This window comes from Micropterus salmoides, unplaced genomic scaffold, assembly GCF_014851395.1.
Source record: "Micropterus salmoides isolate LMB-PRFRI ecotype aquatic unplaced genomic scaffold, ASM1485139v1 Ms_hic_scaffold_13, whole genome shotgun sequence".
NCBI lineage: Eukaryota > Metazoa > Chordata > Actinopteri > Centrarchiformes > Centrarchidae > Micropterus > Micropterus salmoides.
The window spans coordinates 21,099,725-21,127,376 of NW_024040374.1; the positions used below are offsets into that span (position 1 = coordinate 21,099,725).

At 41.1% G+C, this 27,652-nt stretch overlaps 1 protein-coding gene across 4 annotated transcripts in view; it reads left to right on the plus strand.

Moving 5' to 3' along the window:
- The first annotated feature begins 2,377 nt into the window (after positions 1-2,377).
- The window catches only part of ssbp4 (single stranded DNA binding protein 4), an 87,631-nt gene continuing 62,356 nt past the window's right edge, over positions 2,378-27,652 (plus strand). For all 4 annotated transcript variants that reach the window (XM_038716149.1, XM_038716147.1, XM_038716150.1 and 1 more), the window contains exons 1-3: positions 2,378-2,532; positions 13,983-14,055; positions 19,303-19,364. In XM_038716149.1, coding sequence (XP_038572077.1) covers positions 2,477-2,532; positions 13,983-14,055; positions 19,303-19,364 — 191 coding nt within the window. In that variant the 5' untranslated portion in view covers positions 2,378-2,476. The remainder of the gene's footprint in view (positions 2,533-13,982; positions 14,056-19,302; positions 19,365-27,652) is intronic.

Here is a 27,652-nt window from a genome sequence, read left to right on the forward strand (position 1 = left end):
GCATATTGTAAAAATTTATCAAGCAGTTTCAAATGCCTGCTCCTTTTACTGGTGGTATGAGAAATATGAAGCAAAAACACACAAGCTGTCCTGATATTTCAAAATAATGGATGAGGTAGAGGCAAAGAACACCGTAATGGAAACCATGCTGCAATGAAACACGTAACGAAGAATACCATAATGTGAAACATGCCACAATACAAAGGAGTTGGTTTGCCCCCAACCAAGTCAGTTATATTCTATATCAGGACACCTTGCGGTGTATTATTCTAAATGTATAATATCATACTTAAATTGGGCAAAAACAGATGCTGTGTTTAAAGTGTTATCCATATTATATGATGTGTATTGACTATAAACAATGAAATAATGTTGCTATTTCTACCTGTACTTTAATGCACGCTAATTTAGAACAGCGGTTAAACTGAACAGAAAGGTGTGTGCGTAAGGACTTTACGCAAAACCGGTTGCAGAGGCACCATGATTTCACGTGAAGTCAATTCAAAAGTGTGATTCCACACAAATAGACACATATATAGTCTGGGTAGTGCTAAGGTAATGGTAATGACGCATCTACTCATGATGGGATAAGATAAGGAGAGAGGTCTGGAAGAAAATAATAAAAAGAACCGGAGTTCTTGGTAAGTTTTCAGATCAGGATAATTTCTAGCTAGATACAGCTGGCTGTTTCAGGCAAATAAAAATATATTACCAGACAAGAATGTTATTATTTTACTATTCTGCAAAACCCCAGATTAATGCCAATGTTTTTAAGATTATTTATTTCTACAGTATCTTTGTATGGCAACTACAGCATTCTTAAGGTAAGTGAAATATCTTGGTAATGGCAAACAATCTATTGTTAAGGTATGGTTGAGTTTAAGAAACTTGCTTAAAGCTAAGTTATCTTAACTAAAACAGTAAACAATAAGGTCTGTGATGTGACACAAACTCCAGTCTCCCACAAAGTCAGACCCATCTACCATCCCGAACTCTAACTTTACTTTCCACCTTGCTATAGGGTAAAGATCAAATTAATTTATGCCTATTTTTTATATCGGAAATAAATATGTACAGCGAGAGGTAACAAAAATATTTATGCCGTTTCAATTGTGCCCTAAATTATAGATATGTTTGTCAATTTAAAAGATAATTATGTTCGTCAAGAAAGTCGTAGTTTGTCGTAAAACAGTAAAGTAATATTTAGTTTTGTGTGAAACCGCTCAGTGTAGTCAAGTCTCGCCATGTTTCATTCCAGTACAAAACACACATGCAAGATTACATTATGACAGGCATTAGCTTCAGTAATGTTAGCATGAGTGAGAGAAAAAGTTATGATGTTACATATACAACTTTTGGGTTTGTGGTCTTTTTAATTATGTACAAAAATTTTCGATCTTATACTTCAACAGTTTTTCTCTCAATGACCGAAGATAACGTTAATAAAGCTAACATTATTGAAGCATCATGCCTGTGTGTTTTGTACCACTTCAATACTTTCCCCCTTGTTCTGGGAAAAAGAGGTGACGGCCATGTTGGTGACGTTTAATGTGTGAAACGAGAGATGTAGTACATGGAGTGTTTTCGCACAAAACTAAATGTTACTTTACTTTCTTGACTTTTATCTTTCAAAATGACAAACATCATATAGTAATGCATACATTTCTATTCAAACGCCATCAAAAAATTTATTGTCTCTCGTCATTGACTAACATACACATTTTTTTCCGAAATAAGATTACAAAGTGGCCCACCGGAAGTGGAGGGAGTTTGGCTCTCTATAGCAACATTGAGTTCATAAGCTCCTACGGTACAATAATAATTTTGTTATAATGACAAAACAACACTTGTTACATGAAGACCAAATCACAAATGTAACAAAATATGGAGAATAATTACCTAACACTGTGTGCAAATATGCTAAAATGAGAGTAATGAGAGTAATGTCCTCATTGGTGTGGGTCATAGTCCCAAAATGAAAGTGGAGTCAAAGTCCTGGAATGTCTTTTTAGGGAAATTGCCAGTCTAAGTGCAGAGCCTGTACCCGGCATGCCTTTCCCCATCTTCCCCCCTTCTCTCCTCATGTTTCTGAGGTCAGTAAACAAGAAGTGTGTGTTTCCCTTTAAGGAGCCCCCACCGTTTGCACAGCGGAGGGAGGAAGAGCAGGCCTGCGGAACAGCGGCTGAGGAGGGGAAAAAAATCCAGCAGAGGACGGTTTCAAGTCCCCCCAATAGAAACTGTGCCTGATTTGTGGCCAATGTTGGAGATGTAGAAAAAAAAAAAGAAGAGAAAGAGAGGGAGGGAGAGGAGAGAGAAGGAGGAGGGGAGGAGGGGGAGGAGGAGGAGAGGAGAGGAGGAGGAGGGAGGGGGGGGGGAGTAAAAACACTAAAGGGGTAGCTATGGAGATGGAGCGTTTTCCTGGCTGCTTTCTTTGACAGGTGTTGAGTGGGGCAAAAGTCTTAAAACAGAATCCAGCATGTACGCCAAAGGTAAAGGAGCTGTCGTCCCTTCCGATAGCCAAGCGAGAGAAAAGTAAGTGAATTATGCGCTATATGTAAGAGTTTACCTGCTTATCGTGCGGGCGAGGGGGGCAGAGGAGAGGAGTCCAACTTTCTAAACTAGGTACTGTAATTTAAAAGGAGTGTACTGTACTAAAGTGCGGTCCTCCGTGCGGTTTCCCCTCCCATCCGACCACCATAGAGGTGCGTCTCTTAAACTTTTTTTCCCTTTAAATTTTACCTCTTGCTTGCACTTTTGCGTTTTGGCACAGGATAGTCACTGCTGTGCGCTTCTTCTTCTGTAACTTGGCACAAGCGTTTGGAGAGCAACAATGCATTTTATGTGAAAACAACGTTTCAGCGTGCAGCACTTTTCTGCAGCATTGAGAGCATAGCAGAAGCGCTTTTTTTCCTTTGTAATATCGGGTAAAACATGTTCCTGTGGGGATGTATGTGCACGTCCCTGCACAGGCGGGCTGCTCGGTCTTCTGTTATAAACTTTAGGACACTCGGGTGCTGGATGGTTGAATTGTATCGTGTTTAAGAAATAAGAAGAAATAGGCAGCTCGCTCGGGCTATTCGCTGTGTTTTTGATGGGTAACGTTAAAGCCGGGCGCGAACAGACCCTGGCGATGAAGGGAAAAGTTTTGTCCCATTCAGCAGTCATACAGCGGTGGTAAACTTTTTAGCATCCACTCATACGACGGCGAGTCCTCGTGCCACAAATATGAAGCTGTTATATTTAACAGACTTCTATCATGAACGTGTGGGGTCGCGTGTAATTCTTGATGCTTACTGTGTATTGCAAGTCCCCCCCCCCCCCCCCCCAAAAAATCACTTGTGTGTTTTTAAATACGATACAATTGCAACATGCTTTTTGCTAGGCTCTTGTGTTTAATTTCTACTTGAAAGCACATGTCAGTGCATGCATTCGTGCTTTTGAATATAAAGCCATTTTAAAAAGCCAATGCAACTTTTAAATACCCCTTGCAGACCGAAGTCTGCACTGCTCCTCATGCCTGCTCTTTATTCGGATACTGCATGGAGTATTTCTGTATGGGGGCCATTCACAGATTTGGTCCTCCTTTGCATCCCCAGCACTTTAGATCAGTGTAGTCTTTTATCACCATTAGCTATTTTTAAGCACTAAACAGTCCGAGGTTAGAGGAGCCAGTAGGGATCCCTGCTGAGATGCAATTGTAATCTAAAAACACTGTCAAGTCCTGAGAGGCTGTGCTGCTACACAGCACCTCATACATCTGTAATAGAAACTAAATTTCTTTAGAGACTCTCTTGTATTTTTTGATGCATTGCCATGTCATATTCAATTGATAAAGCTTTCTAGAGATGGGGCTCGCTTATGTGCTTAGTGTAAGCTTCCTCGAATACTACTTTGTACACTTCGAGCGCCATGAGCGTTTAATTTCACTCTGAATTCACATCAGATTATTGGAGAATTGAGCAGCTCCGTGTGTGTTTGTGTCTGTGCTGAGGTGGAGGAGTGAATCCTAAATGGAAACAGTCCCATGTGGTATTATGAACAGCAGGCAGAGTGACCTTTGAACCAACATATGATGCTTTAATATTGCATTGGAGCCATCAGCAGACGTTAGGCTGCTTATACACCTGTTTGTGCGCCATGGCTTTATTACTTTATTTACAATAAATTGAAAGCAACAGATTATCTAAATGCTGAATGTTTTCTGGACAGTTTTTAGTTGCACTTGCTTGTTCAGGGACTGTGGATTATGTTCCATGTGTTATTGGGAGTGAAATCAGTGCAGAGGCAGCATGTATTTCAAATGATAGTGTAGGAGGAGGATTAATAATTTATATCATAAGAAAGTCTTTTGAGAACTGAAAATGGTGAATGCTTCTGTGTTAAGGCTGCTCGTGAATAACAAAGTCCTTGAACTTGCTTATCTGTGTGTTTGTTTAGAATAATTTCATTTATCAAAAACTCCCCAGCAAATTTCATACTTTTTAAACCTATGTACAAATTTAGTTTAGTTCCTGAGTGTGTGTGTTGCCTGATGTCACAGGCCTATAGGTACTGTCCAGACATAATGGATGACGCTTGCCCTCTCCTCTCACCTGTCTTGTCACCCTAACCTGCCTGCAGGGCCAACACATGTTTCCTTGTAAATGTGGAGCTCACAACAGCTGCCTCAATGCATCACTGAATTAGCTCATATTCATATTTACATATTCATATGGCTCTTTACATATTCAGATACTAAAAAGAGGGCTCCCGGATGGACTTGTATCGGATTAAAGCAGACTGAAGTCATACTAACAGTATCACAGCTGCAGCTTTTGCTTAGAGCATTGATCATCATGTTATTTACTCAATTCAATAAACTATACATTTATTATGTAATTAATCTCGCTCTCTTGGTTTCACAAAGTAAGGTTAGAGTCAGTTTTGGTCAGCTGTTTGACAAAAGATAATTAAAAACACTGACCACTGTATATCTGCTTTTATCAAATATATTAGGCGTTTCTCTCGTTTTGTTCCACAGAATACGTTTATTTCAGTAATTTGTGACTGTGTGTCTGTTTAAGCTTATTATTCTTTTGATTTAGACTCGGCCACACCGTGTTGCAGTTAGATTAGATGCACAGAACTTGTTGAAGGAAAAGTAGAGACTGCTAGTAGAGTCTAAGAGACCGGAGAAAAATGTGATTTGTCTACAGAGAGAAGTGTTTTCCTTGTATAGTTGAGAGCAATGAGACAATACAAGGGTGTAGGTTACACCGAACCAATTGGTGCTCCAAGGAAGAAGAGAGGAATGTGTATTGATGAGTGCATTTTGATTGTTATATGAGCTGCTTCCTTGTGTAGCTCCTGCAGTAACTTTTGCTGCTGTGAGTATTCTTGGGGCATGTTGCGCCATAACATTCCTAAAATAATTCACATACAGTATCTTAGTATACAGTTTATTTTTTAACACCATATTTGATAGGTTTTGTTAGCAATCTGGTGTCATTTTGAGTGATGCTCAGCTGCAACTGCGGATCAACCTCACTCAGTCAAAAGAGACAGTATCTTCATTATCATCTTTTAAATCTTTTAACTAGGAGCATTCATCACAGCATCTAAAGAAGCTGTGATGAAGGCTCCTAACTTACTGAATGTGCCGCAACGCTGTCAGTGTTTCAGGTGCTGGAGGGTTTTTATTAGCTTCTGGTATTGCAGTACTCCCATATTGCCGCTGGTAATGATGATCTGTTGACTTCAGTTAGGAGTTGTCAGATTTGGTACAGTTGCTGCGTGTAACCTGGTGTGTACAGATGTGCAGTGGTAGGCTTTGACACCTAAAAAAATTTAAGAAGAAAAAGCAAATGCTCACATATATATTGCAAAACGCTTCAGCCACCTGAAGAGAGTGTGTGTGTGTGTGTGTGTGTGTGTGTGTGTGTGTGTGTATGTATATATGTATATATATATATATATATATATATATATACACACTCTTCAGTGTTCCAATTTACAAGCTCAAGTATGCACTTAATTGTGTTTGTGACCCTGTGCACAACGCTCTGTGTATGTGTGTGTGTGTGTGTCTTTGTGTGTGTGTGTGTGTGTACAGTGTGGGTTTTTATTTCCTTTAAAGCCTTGAAATGAAGGCTCAAATCCAACCTGTTTGTTCAGAAGTACAACATAAAACAAACATGTACTTTTCACACCTATGTGGATTCCTCCACACAGCCAAGGCCAGACATTTAATTTTAGACATTTTGTATGAAGGAAACATGTTAATAATAATAATAATAATATAAATCAAGGAAGAATTGGTGCCCTTGCGACCAAAGAAATTAATTACTCTCCACACTTTTTTTCTCTAGTGTTTTATTGAATTAAATTTTATCAGGGGGTAATACAGCAGCTTCAATATTAATGTCACCTTATTATTTAGTAACTGGAACCTCTTTGAAATACGCACTGATGAATCCGGCATCTTAATTAAAGGTGCCATTCACAAAAATATTTAATAGCTTGATCAAACATCTCATTTTTAAAAGCACGTTCTTAGTTACCAAAAGAATTCAGCTCCCTGCATTTGTTTTCTAATCCTCTGGGTTTGTTTACAGACATTTTTGTGCGATTTCAAGTGTTACTGAATTTGTTTTGGAAAAGGACTTCAACTTCAAGTAAATCAGTTTGTTTTGAACATGGGGTTCTTTACATCCTCTACTCCTCCTCTGGCTCCTCCCACGTATTTGCATGCAGTTTAATGGGGATCTTCAGGTCTGAATGCATGGTTTTGATTCTACACAGATGGCTCTGCCATCTGCATTTTAGCCTTTTGAATGAAGCATAAAGAGCTGCGCACTAACATAGGCAGAAACACTGCACTAAAAGTAAAGAAACCCTTGATTTACCCTCGGCACCCTTTGGCTGACTGTGCTTTCATTCAGATATGTCAACAGTCAATTAATGCAGCTTTTCGTCAGCTGCTTTGGGTGCATCCGCACAAATTTGTTAGTTTTCTCACTTGAAATAAAGGATACAGTATAAATATTGAGGCTACGTGCCTGAAGTTGTTAACCAGTTTGGCAACAGAGCACACATAAGAGAAGTGTGAATGTCTTTTATCAGCATACAGAGCATCTCTCTGAACAGAGAACAGGTTCATATGAAGTCTTAACATAGAAAACAAATGATTCTTTCTAAAGTTTGGATTATTTCTTGTAAGTTACATGTTATTGTCCTCATTACCTGCTGTGGGAGGAGGCTCTGGTGATAACAGAACTGTCAGCTATGTCAATATAATCTCTTATCACCAATCATTATAAATCTCTCACCTCTGCCTGTTTCGTGGAGAAGGTGTTTTTATGAGTGAAAATCAAACAATGAAAGTTATCAGACTCTCTGAGGTCAGAGGGCATTTACAGGTGAGTCTGTTGACAGGTAACGTCACAGAGTCAAGCTTTGCTGCTGGTAGAAAGGGAGAGGAGTAAATGTGTGTGTGTGTGTGTGTGTGTGTGTGTGTGTTTGTGTGAGCATAGAAGCTTGTGTGTGACAGTGTGTGGATTAACCCATGGCTAAAGCCATGCGTGTTTACATGCCTGTTGACACTGATTTGTTTTGACAAAGGAACTGCCATAACAAAGCCAAGCAAATATAAACAGTGTGTGCAGTGGGAATAAGCTTTAGTGAAACAGCTTCGCAAGATCACAGGTGTCTCAAACAGGCATCCACTCTCATTCACCTTTTAAGTGAAACATCTCTACATTCACACCCGTTCACCAGTGGTGTCAGATCTATACTGCTTTTATATGATGATATAAATATTTAATATTTAGGAAATAATATTTTGTGTTGTTATCCTGTTACACTTGTGTTACACTCAGTTCACCACTGAATATATAAATTATGAATGCTAAACATTTTTATTCTTTTCTGAAAGACATAGAATGTAAATGAAAGTAGACGCAGCAACGGGCCCTTCCTTATCCTCCTCCATCACTTCCTCTCTGCATACTTTACCTCACCCTGCCCCTGCTCCCGCTGCTGAATTATTGAAACGAAGACATGAAAGTTAATTTGCTAACTGTCTGTGCTTTAGCTGGCTAAACTCAGCTGAGATGCCCTTGTCTCTTGAGGCGAGCGAAGGAAAGGGAAGGCTGGATGGGGCAGCCTGGGGCTAAATGTCAGGTGTGTTACCTGGGGACGTGGCAGTGGGAGAAGTCTCCTTGATGTTTGGACATGGAGCAAAGTACTAGTTAGGCCGCATGAGGTTAGGGCCAGGGAAGGAAAGAAGATCCGAAATTGTGCAGTAGATTTGTTTTTGCCTCCACTACAGTCCCACCAAGTTAGTATATGGTGGAAAAACAGTTACAAATGATCTTAAGATGGGGGAGCGTGAGAGATAGTGTTAACTCTCATGAACCTTCATATCCAGTCAGCAGTCAAAGCGCAGGTCAAATGCTCTTCCTCCCACTCAGATGGATCTCCTGCTTCTCATTATGTCATCGGCATCAACTTGCTTAATTTCTCAATTATATTTCGTCTAGGCGACTTCAGCCGAGGTAGGAGAGAGTCAAATGTGTAGCAGAGGAAATGCTAGAAGTGGAGTGGACTGCGTGGTTGTGGTTTGTCTTTGTAAGCATCTCATCTTTTATTCCTGAGTGACATATGTAACTGGTGCAGGGTTCACAGGGAAGGAATTCAGGTTTACAGTATCCACAGAGGAAAAAGTTGAGGCCCTGACCTTCAGTTTCCCTCTGACACAGCTCTCCTGTACAGTACAATCCCCATGTCTCCTTTATCTGCCTGGCCTTCCTCGGGCTCTTCTCCATCAGCTTGCAAAAAAAGTTTCCTCCTCAGCGGAGTTACACTTACTGCTTCTGACAGAGTAACAAAAGGTGTCCCCCGAAGCCTGGATTGAATGAATGTTTTTAAATAATGCATTGCAGCCAGAGCAGGTGCCCATCGCCAGGGCATAGAGCCCCTCAGATCACACCAGGCTCTGCCATGAAAATTTCATTGCAGCAGTGCTCATGGGAATCTCTGTTCGATCTTGTACAGTGCAGACGGGGTGCATAGGAGCTGACGTCTGCCGCTGGGTATTTCACAGCGCAAAGACGGCCTAATTTTTACATTTTAGCCCAACGGACCCCCTCACTTTACCCAGAACCCGGGAAACTTAAATATACCCTGACTGTTGGAGCAAAAATGAAGATGGATGGTTTCGCCAGCATTACAGTGAATGACCAAAGAATCACAATCACAAAATACCCATAAAATCAAGGAAACCATTTCAGTTTGTTTTACTTACTAAGGTGCATTTAATCTCTGACTATCCGGCTGAGAGAAGAGAGGACCTGATGAAAATGTTGAGACACTCATCTGCGTTTGCTTTATTTATTACCATGCGCTCACAGCATTTAAGGTATATAAGCAGCAGTGAGATATACGTAGACTTACTGTGCCTTACTGCTAGAGGTTTTTGGGGCCATATACCATGAATGTATTAAGCACATATGGATAATGCATTTACCAGTCGCGTATGTTGAAAAAGCCTCCATGGGGTTCCTCTTGCTTCCATGTTTTTGGGTCCTTAGAGATTGTGGACTGGAGTCCTTCTCCAGCCAGTTACGAGCATGAACATCCCAGACTTCCACTGGCTGAGCCGGCTGACTTTCTGTTGGGTCCACATACTAATAAATGGGACAAAATAGTATATTCATACAGCTCTTCCAGACCTTCCGAATGTTATTGGACTGAATTGATCAAATTCTTATCTTATTAAAAGAGTCACTTCAGGGGTTTGTCATGCTCAGAAAAATGTATTTATCATTTAATAGCTGCTTCTGTTCTAATTTTGTTTATGGTGAAATTGCTTTTGTGCATCACATGATGATCCCAGAAGTTGCAATACACTATGTTGCCACTACACCAAAATCGCCTCACAGTCCAAAGCCATTCCTGGGGCTTTCTGTAAACAACCTTACTTATACTTATACTCCTTTTTCAGGTTTAAAAAAATCTTATTATATTTTTGATTTTTGCAGTGCAGTACTCTCCCTGAAAACACAGTTAAAATGAACATAGATATGGCAGAAATGGACAGTGCTCTTCTTTTACCAATGACTTACAGGTATCTACTTAGGAAACTAAAGTGCATTAGTGCATTATATTTTACTGCCAATTTTTTTTTACATAGAAATTTTTGTTATACTGCCATTATTTTTAAAAGCATGATGTGTGTTTATATGTTATTTGCTAAATTGATATACATGTATAAATTGCAACTTAGTTTTTTTTTTTTGGTCAGACAACACGTAATTAAACATGATATACTTGTTCCTAAACACAACATGGATCAGTTTCACTTAACAGTACCTGGGCAGTCACTCCATTTGAGATCAGTATTAAACATTTATAACAAGCAGTTTGCTCCTTCTTGTGACGCTTGCTTCTCACGGTCATTTTCTGCACACGCAATCTGTGAGCAGGCCTTTAGTAGTGACGCCTCGTTACAGAAACACTGACCACCCCTCCTCCAGCACATCCACTCAACAAACACATTCACACACTCTAATGAAAAACTCTGTTGAACTATAAATCCTTTTTTTTTTATGGTGTGTTTACACTACGTATCTGAAATGGGTGTTGATACAGTTGTATCTGATGTAAGAGTGAGAAATAGAAGAGGCGATAGCATCTAGTGTCTAATGCTAGTTGAAACTGGTTTGGACCAGCTGCAGTAGATAATTTTCTTTTAGCAGATGGTTGTCAAGACATTGCAGTGAAATTCAGTGATATCTTTGAGAAGATAAAGAGTCAGGTTGTTCAACTCTGGCCTGGCTCATTATTGATTCATTCACTATCATCCAGCATCAATGCACACATCATAACTCTGTGTCTGCTTTGGCCTTGACGCATTTGGTCAGCCTGAAAAAAGTTGCTCATTGTAAACAAAAGCACAGCAGCTCCCCTCTACTCTTTTTCAGACCTGGAAACAATTGCATACAGACGATTGCCGGATGTCATGTCCAAAACATTGTGTTGCTTCTTTGTGCTGTCAAGAGGGCAAAGGTTGTTTTTGTCCCGATCTGGTCAGAGTGAGAGGTCCGTGTGCGTCTTTCTGCAGGTTCATGAGTAGTCCAATGAGAATATCTGAGATCCTCATGATGACTTTGTTGCAGATGGAGAAGAAGACAAAATTGATGTTGTGATTAAGTTTTTGAGTCTGGCAATGAATAATTACAAGTAGCAAGGATGAGTCAGCTGTTGAGAGAAAGAGAGCAATGATCAAGTCCCTCCAAAATATCACACTCTGTAGTGATATGGAGATGGTTTGATTTTAATGGATCAGTTTCAGAGCAGTCTTTTGTGGACTTTCTTCCCTTTTTGCTTCATCAGTTTAAAACAGCCCTTTTTTCAGTCAGACTTTGAATTTAAGTAGTTAATAGACTTTTTTCAACATTTGGGAAATGTGCTGATTTGCTGTCTTGCTGAGAGTCAGATGAGAAGATCGATACAGCCAGGAGACAGTTAGCTTAGCTTAGCATAAAGACTGAAAACATAGGGAAACGGCTAGCCTGGCTCTGTCTGAAGATGTCTGAAGAGAGAACAAAATGTACCTACCAGCACCTCTCAAGCTCACTAATTAACACATTATATTATGTGTTCTATTCATATAAAAACCTAAGGGTAAAAATGACATATTGTGCTTTTACGAGGGGTTTTATGTTGGACTATTTCTTTGCTGGAAGCAGTGACTTCCTGGAGTCTTTTCATCTTGTTGCTAGGCAACTAGACTTTTACTTGCTATATGAAAACATTAATTTTACTCTTTGGATCAACATATCACATCAACTGAATGCCTCTCTGTTCATAGAGGAAGTAAAAATGTGTTTAATTCTTGGTCACAATTTTGAGCGGTGGAAAACTTTTGCATGACTTGTTAAAAATTATATAATAGTAAGAAACTACTAGTAATAGTAGAAATTATTAGTATTGTTATTATAGATAAGTATTTTTTGTTCTCCCGTTGACTAAAATGTTCAGCCTGCCAATAGAGTACATTCACCATATTTCTTCTTTCAACTACAGTTTTCACCTTGTGTGTTAAATAGAGGCTGTGCTGTGTTTAGACATTAGAAAGAAAGCCGTTTTAGGAAGAAAGGTATTATATGAAGATAAAAAGTATATTGTTTAGTGCAAAAATATTTAAAAGTTGATGAAGACGTGTTTTTGCTGTTAACACTAAATCAAATGGCTCCTTGTGATGTGAAAGGCTTGTTTGTGGAACCAAACCAACTGAGAGTCAACACCAAACTCCGGCCCTTTGCTACTTGTAGCAGTTCTTGCGGTTGTTATAGCATCTTGTTGATGCCCAACAGTTCTCACTATTGCCCCTATATTTGAACTAGGACTGTGTGATATTGACAAAAATGTTTTTTTTCGATATTTTAAGGGATTTTGTCGATAACGATAATTGGACCACATTTTGCATCATTCAAAAAATGTGTTAGTAAAAGTCTAAAATTGTACTAGCTTGCTGTAGTTAATAGGATATTAATTGTTGCTTACTAATGACATTAATGGAAACAGGTCTTATTTATTTTATTGAGCATTCAAGTAAAAACAAGAAAATCCTCAGTGCAAGTATGACTCAAGCATTTCAGTGACAGATGACAGATATATTAGCCTTGAGTTCTGTCATAGCTGTAATATCTTTGTAATCATTGTAGCGGTGTTTGACCTGGAGTTTGTTTTTGTGCTGGTACCTTGGCTGGTTTAGGTCAGTTGTGGACAGCTGACTCCCGAAGCTTTTCATACTCTTGAAATTCTGTCTGGTAGTAAGTTTGTGGTCTTTAACAGTAACAGATTTCCGACAAAGATTTGCAGATTGACGTGTTTTGAGCAACATCCATCTTTTTAAAGCCAAACCACCTCCATGTGAGTGATATTGATCCACAGCTAGCTATCCAAACGACTTAGATTGTGAGGCTGGTGGTATCAGTGTTTTACCTCCTGGCGCCATTTGTTCACTCATTTTTAACTTCAGCCATGAATTTTTTTTGACAAGGTGTGTCTGAAAGTTTCTTTACAAAGTGAGTGACGTAGTTTATTCGATTATGTCTGCTCACACATCGTTAAAACAACAGTTAAGATGTTATAGTAGACCATACATATCGCACACTCCTAATGTGAACTGTATTTGAGTTTAATGGACCAAACCAGAGCTAAAATGTGAGTTCTTGACTTTACACATGTCAGGATGCACGATTTAACTCCAGTGTTGCTTTGTGTCTGCTGGTTATGTTATAAGTTCTGTAACAACTTGATAGTCATAATAATTTGAGGGCTATGTTTCTGTGAGTTTGTTTAGGAATCTTTCATCAACAAAAATTAATTACAATCTATTGTTTAGCCAATTTTCCACCCTTATATCTGATGCATAGATTGATATCCTCATATGTGTGACACCTACAAATAACAGGAATCCAACAGCGTGGCGACATCTGAAAGTCCAACTTCAGCCACGTCTGAAGATATTTTTCGTCTCCTCTGCCCATGTTTCTCTCTGTGTCTAAGCTGTTTTGTTTTCAGCCTCTGTGCCTCAACAGCAGAGTTCCTGAAACCACAGGGATATGGCTGCGTGCCACAGAGGCTCTTTAGCTCAGAGCTGCAGAGCTTTACATCACACATTTACAGCCCCTCCACAGTGTATATGATCTTCATACTGTAAAATCTTGTTTATCCAAGCTTCATCTAAAATGACACAGTGATGATTTTCTGCCAATTGTGCACATTTGTTGGGTTTAAGCTGACTGGCTACTTGCAATGAAACAGCTAGGGATGAAGAGAGTGTGCAAGCTTATTTTTTAATTTTGAAATAATCATTCAAATGAATGCTGTTTGAGAGTGAAATGAGGAGGTTTAAGGAGCAAATGGACTGCAAAAGATGTGGTATCAACAATGACATATTTGTCTCTCTCTCTCTCTCTGTTTCTGTTTTCCAGGTTAGCTTTATATGTGTACGAGTACTTGCTGCACGTCGGGGCACAGAAATCAGCACAGACCTTCCTGTCAGAGGTAAGATGTTCTTTCAGTTTGACTTCCTGTGCCTTAAGGCTGACTGTGTGATTCCCCCTCTATTGTATGACCAGGGATGGAATTCACATTATTAGTTGTTCTGGGTTCAAGCAGCTGTTGAGCAATCTTACTTAAAGCTCTGGACATTGAAAGCTGTGACAATATTACTACGTTAATGAGCCAAGATTTGTGGGGGGTTTCTGATTAATTTGGGACAATGTAAACATGGTATCGGTTGGGCTACTTAATATGATTACCCGCCCTTCATTATTAGCTCTAATTTGTAATCATAAAGACTCTATAATTAGAGCAGTTTGACATATTGTGAACATGTGGTGTTGCTCGCTTTCTGCTATGACATTTAAGAAGCAAAGCCAGTTAAATCGAGTGTACCTTTTACATTGGAAAGCATTTGTCCCAGGTCTGCTAGGCTTGTATTAGTCTCATTTTAGGCCCCTGAACTATTGAAGAGGTAAGGTCTCTAGTGTGTTGCATTGTCTTCCTTATTAGACATCCTTCCTGCTAATGGTCCCATGTCCAGGTCGTCTCCTGTACAACACCTCTCCAGCCCACTTGCTTTATTCAGCTTCACTTAATACACTCCCCAACACTGAGAGGGCTTTGATGGCAAGCAAAGGCAGGTCCACATCATTCAACTTTTAATACTGACATCATTTATCTATCATTTCATAAGGTGAGCTTAATGTAGAGTCACGTAGAGATACTGTTGTGCATGCATAAGCTCATGCATGCTGCACAACCAGAAGTGAGAGTCTTGTGAGCTACACAGATTCAACAAGCAGTTCAAATGTCCATCTGTTGGAGTGCTAGCAACAGGCTTTGATGAAGTAAGATATTTGTTTAATCTGTACTAAAACTGAAGTATAAAATAATAAGTTGTGGTTTTATGGGATTGATGTACTGGACTATTTCTTGGTTGGTCACAGTAACTTCCTTGAGTTTTCGTCTTCACCAGCTGTAGCTTCATATTTACAGTACACACTTGAGTTATCAATTTTCTCATATAACTCTCAGTAAGAAAGCAAATAAGTTTTTCTAAAATGTCAAACTGTTACTTTGAGTGGCCCGGTGGTTAGCACTGTCGCCTCGCAGCAAGAAGGTCGTGGCTCCAACCCCCCCCACGACCCTGTACGCAGGATAAGCGGTTGAGGATGGATGGATAGAACTATTACTTTAATGGAGTAATGTTGATAGAGCTTCTGCAACTGTCACTATCAGATGATAATGCCCTCATTATAGTCAATAGTTAAAAAGCAGTATATCTCTTCCAGTTGTGTTGAAAAGGTTTCAGATGTTTAGAGTAAAAAACATCAAACGCAAACGTAGTGGAAAATACCTTAAAAGGAGCAGATACCTGCCCCAAATCACCGTTGCTGGGACAAAGATGTATCAATCAGACAGAAATCGGTTGCCTTTGCTAATAGCGTGCAAGCGGGCGGGCAGCAGGGTGGGCAGGGCTGCTGGAGGCTGGCCCAGCTGCCAACAACCACGAGCAGACTTCTAAAATATGAAGCAAGGATGGTGGGAGCAGCACAGAGGATTAAGTGGTCGGGCTGCAGAGAGCCTTGCTCATTGCAGAGCCCTCGTGGGGAGTGTTATTGGTGAGCTGCTGGAAAAGGGTGAAGTTCTGGGTCTCAGACAACCGGAGGCAGACACACACAGACCCACGCACACTTACACGGCCTCAAACAGGAATTAAAACAACATCTGCACAGACAGGGATTAAAACAACATACACGCAGACACACACAAACAATCCATGTCCACAAGGCATGCATGCTAAGACTGCTAAGTCAGTTTGACGCCAGTTGTCTCAAATTTTGCGCCTGCAACAGTATATTGCTTAATGATTTTGTTTATTTCAACTGCAGCATTGTTTGTATTAAGTTGTCTTATATGGTCAGAGTCAGTGTATTTGGATTAGACTCACAGAAATGAGTACATAGCCTAGCAAGCACAGCGGCTTCACCTTTGACATTTTCCCCTTCGTATACCTCTAGCAGTAGTGTTGTGGGAATTCTAACGAGTAAATGAAGAAAAGTTGCCAATAGACTTGATTTGTTAGACTCGTCTGCATCACTCAATATTCAATTACCATGTTAGCACTTATTAACATTCTCCAGATCTTTCTTGAAGCACACAAAACCTGATCACCTACCCCTTGCTTTGATTTTCCCTGTGTTTCTTACTTTGATGAGCTGCCTTTTTTTCTTTCTGTTCCTCTCTATGTCCTCCTTCTTACTCTCCTCACTGTTTAGTGCCTCCTTGTTTCCCCCTTGTTCTCCTGCTTGTTTCTCCACCGAGGCAGGAGAGCGCTCAGTGGACTGCAGCTTAAACACAAGCAGATGAAGAAAATATCTTCACCGTTTTGACAACACAAACAAATTGAGGAACACATTCATGAAAACAGAAGGGACATAAAAAATGCACTGCACATACAGACATGCTGCGAATCGCACGCAACAGAACTAAGCGTCAAAGTCCATTCTTGACTTTGTAAACTGTAGTTCAAAATTAGGAGATGCAGTTAAAGATCTGGGCCCGTATTTATCAAGCTTCTCAGAATTACTCATAAGAACACTGCTAAGAACTGACTTAAGGGTAAAAAAAAATATAGCTGTGCCTAAAAGTTAGTTATCAAGCATCATAGTCCTAATTTGAGTGAAGTATGGGACTAAATCTTAAGTGTCAGTCTTAGTGCTGATTTACGACACTTTGCTGTGCCGCAAACAGGATTTCGGACGACGATGTAGCCAAGGACCAATCACTGAATAGGTTTCCTTCTTTAAGAATATTCTCAGATAAATTCACATTGAATGGTGAAATTCCTAAGAGGAGTTTATATTCAACACACATTCAGCAATAAAGAATTTTCAAGATAATAAATTATGACATAGGCCTACACATTAATAAATGAAAGATCAAAAAAGTTTATCTTTATATGACCGCCATCAATGCGCCTACTACTCCTGTGAAGCCGGCTACTTGCGTGAACTGTGCTTCTGTCGGATTACAGGGGTGTTGTTGGGAAGTCGATGAAACACGTGACATTGTGTGGAGCTTTAGCTTAAGTGCTATAATTGTTTCCATGACTGTTCGGCTTATTGATGTTTGTGACGGCCAAAATCATCAGCATTGCTGCGTTTGTCCTGTGGTAAAGAAACAAAGTGTCAGCACAACCTTCAGTTTAGCTGAAAACACATTACTGCGTAAAGTCAGTGATGAGATGACGTCCCTCACCAAGTCGCTGAAAAAGTTTATGCCTGCGCTGTCCGACCCCGTCTTATTAACTGCGCGTCGTCAGAATTCTTCCTCTCCTCTCCGCATGTCTCTGTCTCCACAGTGCCATCACAAGCCCTACTGGCAACTCCTAACCACTTGAGAGACCTCTGGAGCTGTCTGAGCTGTAACTGGGAGAGTAAGAGTGATTCTTAGCTTTAAGAAATTTGATAACTTGCTTTTATTCTTAAGTTTAAAAGTAGGAGTAAATTTCATGAATTCTCAGCACTTAAGCACTAAATTGCACTAAATAAAATGGCACTTTGAGAAGCTTGATAAATACTGGCCCTGGTCTGGGGAAAGCTAGTAAGTGAACTAGGACTGCGACTAACAATTATTGTCATTATTGATTAATCTGCCAAGTAACCTTATTAGAATGATATCAGAAAATAGTAAAAGAAATGGCCGTTATAGTTTCTCATAACCCAAGGAGAATTATTCAGAAGGAATATGTATGGAGATGTTTTGTTTTTTTTCTTGCACCAGCAGTCTAAAACCCACAGAGATGCAGTTTTGTAATATAAATGACAAAGAAAAGCTGAAAACATGGAGTGTTTGGCATTTTTACTTGATTGTAAAAACAGTTCATTTTCTGTCCATCGACCAATCGATAACTTAACAAATTAAGATTGGTTCATTGCCACTAAAAACTCATAAACACTAGAAAAGAGAAGGCTAGCGTTACTGTAGGTGAAAAGCCAGTACCTTCAATAATGTCTGAATCATGAATCAAACTAAAATAAACACTGTTTTTATTGTCATTTGACAAATTATCAACTTTAGGATGTCATTCTAAGTGCATCCCACAAACTCTTATTGTTTTGTACAATTTGCAGCATGTCCCTATTTGACTCCGTTTTGTATATTTAAAGTGTATTTATTTAAAAACAAATCGGTGAATATGTTGCTTAGTTTTCTTGCGATTTATTTATTAGGGTTTTTTTTTTCTAAATCCACTAAATGTGTTGTTTAAGGGGTGAAGATGTTTTCTTTGCAATGCGGTAAGATCTCTCAATCTCGGCGCCTATGTACCTCACAGTCTCTTTCTCATACACACACAGAAAAACACACAGGAATATTTCAATAGATAAGGGACTTCTATCCTCGCAGGTAGACTGAAGGTACACACACACACACACACACACACACAGACACAAGCATACATCTGCTCAGTGCCATCTAATGAGAGCGCATTCACCTGGACTCTCCTGCCTCAATTAGCCTCTGTTACTCTTCAGTGAGGAACACACACACACACACACACACACACTCACATTTATAGTATACACACAATTCACTTCTGTCCCCGAGAGGACTTTGCCTCTCTATGCTCTCCCGCACAGTGCACCACTCAGCTCTTTAGCAGCATTAAATCAACAGGCCAAACCCACATATGGCACATCACATCACCATGAACTGCTCTGGGAAATCTATCGAATAGACACTCAAATGGAAATCTGAGGCTTGGATATGTTTTTTTATATTATACATACTGTATAGAAGAAATAGACTAATCTTGCTGCTGTCATGCTGTCCTCACAGACTCTGGTGAATTATGTGTGTATGCAGCGAACGTGTGTGTCTGTGTGTGCAGAGTCATGTCAGTAGGAGTGTGTGAAGCAGGCAGCGGGTCTGTTATCTCTCCCTGTATCTTATCTTGGTGTCCAGATACAGGCAGGAGCTCTGCTGGTGTGTGAGGGCAGTGGAGAGGGCCGCTGCTTCAAGACAGTAACAGTTTCTTATCCACAAACTCCGCACTGCACTGCACTTTACTGAGCTGCCCGTTGGCCTATTTTTCTGTCCGACTATCGCTCCCGTCTGTCTGAAGTTGGAAGGACAGTTGAGCAAAATGATTACATTATGCATAAAACATGCTGGAGTGTCTAATTTTTCATTTGCCCTCCTCTGTCTTCTCATTCCTCTCTTACACTTCTCTCTTGCTCTCAGATCCGATGGGAGAAGAACATCACACTTGGGGAACCTCCAGGATTTTTACACTCATGGTGGTGGTATGTATACCTTGATCATCTCACCCTTTTCTCTCTCTTGACCACACACACACACACAACAGCTCACATTCATACTGTAGAAGTACTCTTCATGGTCTGAAAGAATGTGCAGGGGTGGAGAGGGGCAGTAATTGTAGGGAATGCTAAGTGCATCATCTCACACATGTTTAAGTGCTGTACTACGGGAAACCCTCTGATTGACAACTGAGCATACTTGCCTTGCTCTGTCATTTAAGCTGGACTGTTTTGTTTTTTTAAACTTCACGTTGAAGTATGCACTCTCCAAATCAGAGAGAGAAGCCTATAGCAGGGGTTTTCAAAGTCTGACGCTGAAGTTTTGCAACTACTGATCCCACAGTGCTTTTGGGATGTACACAGGAAGTATAATGGCGCCATGGATTCAGCGAGTTATGCTGTGTTCTACAATTTGAGCATTGCCCTATATTAGTTTACATTTTGGCAAATTGGCATCAGTAAATGTATGCTGAATTAGCTGTTAGCAGTTTTTGTTTGCAGTGTAACTATCACTAGATTACTTTGATACTGAGAAAACTCTCTGATATGTTTCTCGCGCAAATTCAGCAGTCACAGGGAAAATATTTTTCCTGTGATTTTTAAGCTGATTTATGCGTGTTTATTTGTGATGGACATCGCAAATAATGATATCCCCAGAAAATGTAAGTCACACCAAATCTACAAATACACTCTTGAACAAAATCTTACGACCGGAGGAAACATTGCAAGTACTCGCATTTCGCGTTGGTGGATCATAACCGGGTTGTAAGTACTGCTTCAAAATGCCAAAAGAAGAAACCGGAGCAAGAGACAAAAAATAGAGAGTAGACAATTTATTGAAAACTGCATTTAAACTCAAACAGGGTGTTCATCAGCTGATCAAAAGTTTGAGACCATAGGCATAAAAAGGTAAAATCTGCACCAAAATATGGCTTTCGTGTCATTGATCTTCAGGCAGTCACACTGTCATGATCTCCTGATGGCAAAGGCAAAAAGGCTTTCTCTCGTTGAACGTGGCAGGATTGTTGAGCTGCACAAGCAAGGCCTCTCGCAACGCGCCATCGCTGCCAAGGTTGGACGCAGTAAGACAGTCATTTTACATTTCTTAAAAGATCCTGAGAGTTATGGGACAAAAAAGTCAAGTGGTAGACCCAAAAAAATTTCACCTGCACTGAGCCGCAGGATCCGACAGGTTGTCCGTGAAGACACAGGTCGATCCTCGAGCCAAATTAAGGCACTTACTGATGCTGACTATAGCCCAATAACCATAAGACGTCATCTGCGAGAGAAGGGCTTCAAGAACAAAAAACGTCTTCAAAGGCCACGTCTCCTCCCACGCTACAAACTTGCCCGTTTGGAGTTTGCAAGGGAGCACCAAACATGGGACATTGAAAGGTGGAAGAAAGTTTTATTCTCTGACGAGAAAAAATTTAACCTTGACGGTCCTGATGGCTTCCAACGTTACTGGCATGAGAGAGGAGATCCCACCGGAGATGTTTTCTACGCGGCACAGTGGAGGAGGCTCCATCATGATTTGGGGTGCTTTTTTCCTTCAATGGGAAAATGGAGCTTGAGGTTGTCCAGGGGCGTCAAACGGCGACTGGCTATGTGGACATGTTGCAGCAGGCATCCCTCTTGACTGAGGGCCCCCGTCTGTGCGGTAATGACTGGGTCTTTCAACAGGACAACGCTGCAATTCACAACGCCCGCCTGACGAAGGACTTCTTCCAGGAGAATAACGTTGCTCTTTTGGACCATCCTGCGTGTTCTCCTGATCTAAATCCCATTGAGAACATTTGGGGATGGATGGCAGGGGAAGTTTACAAAAACGGACGTCAGTTCCAGACCGTGGATGCCCTTCGTGAAGCCACCTTCACCACATGGAGCAACGTTCCCAGCAGCCTCCTGGGAACAGTCGCATCAAGCATGCCGAAACGAGTGTTTGAAGTGATCAACAAGAACGGTGGGGCTACTCACTACTGAGTCCTTTTTTGACACTTTTAGTTCTGTTGTAGGTTTATTTTTGGGCTATGGTCTTAAACTTTTGATCAGCTGATGAACAGCCTGTTTGAGTTCAAATGCAGTTTTCAATAAATTGCCTACTCTCTATTTTATTATCTATGTAGTCTCTTGCTCCTGTTTCTTCTTTTGGCATCTTGAAGCAGTACTTACAACCCGGTTATGATCCGCCAGCGCGAAATGCGAGTACTTGCATTGTTTCCCCCGGTCTTAAGATTTTGTTCAAGAGTGTATATGTATCATGTCTCTGTGTTACGATTTGTCTGAGCCATAGCACAGAGAAATGCCATTTTTGACTGAAATTGTGACGATTGGGCACAAAGGGTTTTAAAATAACTTAATTGCCTCCATGAGCAGCGTATCACAGCCTCTGCTGTTGCTGCAACTGCTGTGTTGGTGAGCAGGCCCAATCAACAAGCCAAACTATAATAACTAACTTCCTGGCTTGCACCCATCCTTTGCCCCACATCTGTCACGTCATGCCTCCCCTTCAACTCTCCTACCCTAAACCTCTATTCCATAGTCAAGATTTTGAGACTTTTTTTAAGCTGATGCTCAATTTAAGAGAACGTGGCTCTGATGTGGGTTGTTCCTCTGTTCTTTCTGTGTCTTTAAACAAATCTGCAAGATAAATAGAGGACAGCGATTTCTATCTGGTTGGAAGAACCGGGTCAGTGAGATTAGTGCCTGACACTGTTTTTCTCCATGTCGAAATTAGAGTGAATGGGAACACCCAAATGTAGGATTCCCCCTTTCCAGTTGTCAGGCCAAGAGATAGGAAATCCAACTATAAAGCAAAGAGGAGAGCAGACAGGCAGCAAGAGGGAAGCTGGGCAGCTGGAAAGGATGCAGACAAAGAATCAAGCAGGCAAACAGGCAGGGAGGTTGAGAGGCCGAATCACCAGCAAGGCAGCACGAGAGGCAAAGAAAGCCAGGATAAGAGGTTTGACAGGACTCGCTTTGTTTGTCATTCATGCTATCCTGCTCATCCCCAAAGCCCCTGGCCGGCCCTGTGTAATAAACCCGGACATGCGGCTTCATTCATTCATCCTCTCTGGCCCCAGTGTGTGTTGTAATTGTGCAGCCTGTTGACACGGTTCATAATGGTCCTTAAAGAGCCTGGCTTCTCTCAACCTGACAGCTCTCAATTGGACAGCTACCAGTAATACTGACAGACTGACATACACAAACATACAGCGTAGCTTAAGTTTGCTCTCGCCTCTGCCCGAACCAATGAGAGGGCTCAGGGTGACTGGCCCAGTGTGTGTGTGTGTGTGTGTGAGAGAGTGGGTAACAGAAAGGGAAACTGAGCGTAGTGTGTGTGTGTGTGTTCTGACTGTGTTGATATATTTCAGCACAGTGTGAGAGATGACCTAGTGTGTGTGTGTGCGTGTGTGCGCGCGGGCGCCAGAGAGCAGTTAGAGTAGGCTGATGATTAGCCAGGCTGAGCAGGGCAGGGCTCCACTGTAGTATGACCTAGCTGAGGGGCGTCTGTCTGGGCCACGCAGCACGTGGACGTAGATACTCACTGGGGGTGGGGTGGGGGGTCGGCTGCTGGGGGAGGAGGGGGGAAGGAGTCCCCTGTCCACCCCTACGCCTCCCAACCTCCAGCCTCCCCCAAAACAAAAGCTCCAGATGGTAAGAAAGCCACCAACCTCCCTCATCCCTCACCCTTCGCTCCCCCTCCCTCAACCTTTGTCTGGAGGCCTGTCCCTTTGTTTGCGGAAGAGAGACCCCTGAACGGATTAACTCTTTGCATTCCAGCCTCTTTTGTGTTAAACAGCCAAATCTAAGACCCCAACCCTGCCGCCACCCCAGCCCCACCCCCGTTGTCCCCTCCTCAGCACCTCACTGGGGTTTTCTTCCCTCCTGTCTCTGCCTCTGCGGCTGTTTCCTGTAGGACGGCGTTGGTAGTTGCTTGGGGGAGGGTGGGGTGTTAGGGGTGGAAGGGGGAGTCTGGTGGTGGGGGTCACTCATCCACATCTGTTGTTATGGGTGGAAGGATAAAGAAAAGGCTCAGCGAGGGCTGCAGGTGTTGATTGTGTCATTAGCTCCCTCTCTATTGGCTGCTGCTAGTTGTCTCCTCCTTATCCCAAAATCGATTTCTTTAACCAGTTTTCACTGGATGGCCGCTGAACCCTCAATAAACAACCCCCCCCACCACAGACACAAACACACACACACACACACCATAACACATAAAACACACACATAAAAACCTTAGCACAACAACAGAATGTAGAGGGATCCTCTGTGTGATAGCCTCTAGCTGAAATTCTTGTTTGTTAGGGGCAGAGAAAACAGAGAGAGTACAGCCGTCCTCTGCTCCTAAATATCTGTAGTGCTCCTTCTAAACAGGACAGTCTTCTCCACCTCTTTCTCTTTCTCCTTCTTCTCTACTTGCTTGCTTATCCTTCTTTCCTCACAATTTTAAGATCGGACATCGGACCATGTCAGCCTGGTAGTTGCAGTTCCAAGTCAGAGATGGGCCATCGCTGGCAGTGATATCTAAATAAAATCCAATATTAACACTAATGCAGTCAGTTCAGCTAGTTTAAAAGAACCTGTTTGTTTCTGTTCCCTTGTTAATGAAATATGTAACAAAACAAAAAAAGTTTTTTCTTGTATGCCTACAAAGCTAGCAAGCAGGGTAACCATCTTGGAATAATGCATCAGCGGTCTTAAGTCAGAGTAACGGGAGGTTTTCCTGTTCTTCCCACTCCTCTAAAATTACAGCCAATTCAAATCCAATCCAAGTCTATGAGAAATATGCCAATGCAGAGATAGGCTAAGATACCTGCATGTCCCCTTCCAGTGAATCTCATCACTGCATCAATCTTATCTTAACTTTTGCCAAACTTCTTGAAGAGGTTTAGAAGAATTACGGTTTGGTCATATTATAAACATTATATACGTATTACATATATTATAAAAGCAGTATTTTAGACTAAAATCAGTTAGTTTTATGTCAGTTCCTGCGGTCAGTTGCTTTCCTTAGCTCAACTTTGACAAGTGAACTAGCATTGATGACCAATTGCCAACCACGTTGACAGCAATGATGTCTGAAGGAACAGAGACTCGGGGGAGTCCAAAATAGAATTAAAACTTCAATTAATAGCCGAGTCTCAAATAGCCGCCTACCCCTTTTACTAGCCTGGTGTGGGAACACATTTTGACAAATAAACGCAGGTCTCCATTAAATGGTGTAAGTCCGAATGTGTCCATTCCTTGATTATTTTAGTCTGTAAGCGACCACCGATCAAAAGAATCAAAGCAGCTTTTCAAAAAAATATGGGTAAAAAAGTTGTGAATCCTGTCATGTGAAGTCCATTGCTCTCTGTCTGCTAACTTCTGCCACACTTCTCTAATCTTGCACGATGTTGTTGCCTACAAATAAAAGTACATAAGCCACCTGTCGGAGCTAGATCAAATGAATGACGTGTATTGGTATTATTTGATCATTTTTACACAGTTACATTCATACTGTTTGAAATAAATAAACTGTTTCATAGTAGCCTATTTAAGTTTTGTGCAAAAGGAATTAAAGGCCTGTCCCATATGGACGCCTGTCCCAAATATAGGTAGGGTCAATTCGCTGATTTTATCAAATAAAAGCCTGGGTTATTAATCAAAGTTTTACAGTAAGTTAAATTAGCTGTGTCTCACCATGCACTTTTATATGATATTGTAGCCAGTCATGAGACAGTAGGAGGTGGTACACATACTTTTGCTGAGAATAATCATGTTATCTTGCTGTCCGGTTAGGGTTGCCTTCCAGCGCGAACTGTTTTGAGACAACGTGCAAATTGATTTTGCTCTGCCACTTTCCTGTGTGACCGGGCAATGTGTCTTTGCCTATCCAGATGGTCTCTCAAATCTCCACCTTGTACCTGAATGCAGGAATATCCTTCACCTTCATGTGTGAATATCAAAAAACTTCACTGCATTGTTGGTACCCCTTTCCCCTGTCAGTCTTTCTGTGATGACTGTTACTGTAATTATTAGCCACAGTCCAAAGGGAGTGTTCCTGATGGCGCAGTGTTGTTTTTTCCTGCTTGCTGAATGCATTGCCACCAGGAGAATAGCTAGTACTTGAGTCAAGGTAATAAAGACAACTGGAAGGGTTGTGTTTCCCTCCTCCGCTCTTTGATGGCAACATTTTGTCCCATTAGGAAGAGACTGTTCTGATAAGAAGAGGAGACAGCATGGTTGTCTCTTTGTAACTTTATGTTTTTTTGGACTCCGTTTCTTTCACTCATGCTCTGTCTGCCTCCTTATCTCCATCTGTCCCCATCTCTGTCTTTATTTCTATGTGTATTTCTCCCTCTCCTGACTCACTGACGGACTGGCCAAAGACGCACACAGGATTACCATGTAGACCTGCCACAAGCAGCCTGTGTGTCTGCCTTACTGTGTCTTTGTTTACTCTCCTTATTATAATGGAAAAGCACATTGTAACCACCGGCTTTGCCAGACCACAGTTAATTGCAAATAATTATCATGATGGCATTTAATTTTAGTAATTGTCTTCTTCTGGACGGCTGGACGCTAATCCCATCCTTTTCTGTTCTGGATACAAACTGTGTGTGTGTGTGTGTGTGTGTGTGTGTGTGTGCTGACAGTGCATGCTCATATTTTTATACCCCTTGTTTCTCATTTGAATGAATAAAACTGACTCTTCAAAAGTAAGAGCGGTTAAAGTTTCCTTCCACACAGAAGTTGTGCGGCTCTACTACCCATAATACCATAAAGAGCTTCCCATGATGAGATGATTAGATTGAAATGATTAGATAATTGGATAGAAAATTTAGTATTACAAGGGTGTGCAGAGTACAAGATTTCTTGCAGATTGCTGGTGCTAATTAACCACGAATGTTGACTTCCCAGATGATTTCCAGAGATTAGTGTCTCTGAAAAGGAAGCGACAACAACTATGACATAGGCTTTCCCTTTTAAATGTGGGTGGGATTGTCAAATAAGAGCTAACAATGGTCCCATCTAGACTTTACCTGGATTCAGTCCCAGTGACACATGAGATGGTGCAGTAGATGGGAATGAGCTGAATTCCTCTGATTGCACCCTGACCACTGAAAATCTTGTGTTCAGAGAACCTGCTTTTCATTTGTACAATATTAGTGTAATTATGCCTACTAATCCAACACCTTCTCATACCTAATGGCTCCTTTCAACTACGTTTCTTTCCTTTCTAACTCTAAACAGAAAAAATCATATCAGAATAATGAAAGTCTTGGTTTCTACATTTAGTCTCGTCCACCAGCGATCCTGCTTCAGATTATATGCAGAGACACAGAGAATGAGATTTCCCCGCGTGGCTCAGACTGATGCAGGTCAGCTGTTCAAATCGCAATATATTTCAGACTCCACAGGCCATGAGATGTAAGATCACCTTTCTCCTACCCCTGCTCCTGTACCTGGTTGTGTCTTTTCGGTAGCAGACTGTAACCTGCGTCTCATTTCATTTCCCTGAGAGCTGATTGGATTTGCGATGATCGCGCCTTTTCACCGTGGCTCGTGTCTGACGGAGCAGCAATCTCTTTAACACCAACCGATAGATATGATAATGTACACTGGCTTTATTGTCAAGTGACAGAAGGTGTTCACCACCGTCTTTCCTTTTAGTGCCCTGCTTTTCTAGAGGGGGACCCTCAGTGCTCGCTGATCGCCTCAGGGCACGGACTCTGTCTTTTAGTCTTTAAATACTGTAACACAATTTCTATTGTGGCTCATACACTTTGAGTGGTTGGTATTGTGTGCTGAATGGTTGACATTTATTGTTTAAATATTCTTTTCTTTTTTTGGACACCTATTGTTGCAGTCTTGTTTTCTTCATACCCTCAAATAAGTGTAGTGTAAGTGTGTAAATAAGTGTAAATCAGGCATCAACATTGTTTTATAATAACTGGATTTAAGGGATAAATAACACTAAACCATAAAAAAATAAATGTCTTGTTCAATGAAAAATGACCCACATGTGACAGGGAGCTGGTGAGCGATTCTCCGACAGTTATGGGCGATCAGCTAATATTTTCTGCTCCATTTCGCAGTCTGTCATATCAAGTGTCACAGCTGTTCCCAACATCAGCACAAAGGATGCGAGTAACAGGTTATTTGTGCCTTTAAATGGCAGCAAGAATTTCCTCTCATGACTTCAGCAGTTCTTTTTTGTTTGTTGATACACTGTCTATGAAATCAATATCTTGAAGAAGGAGAAGTCGTGAATGTAGTCCAGCTTA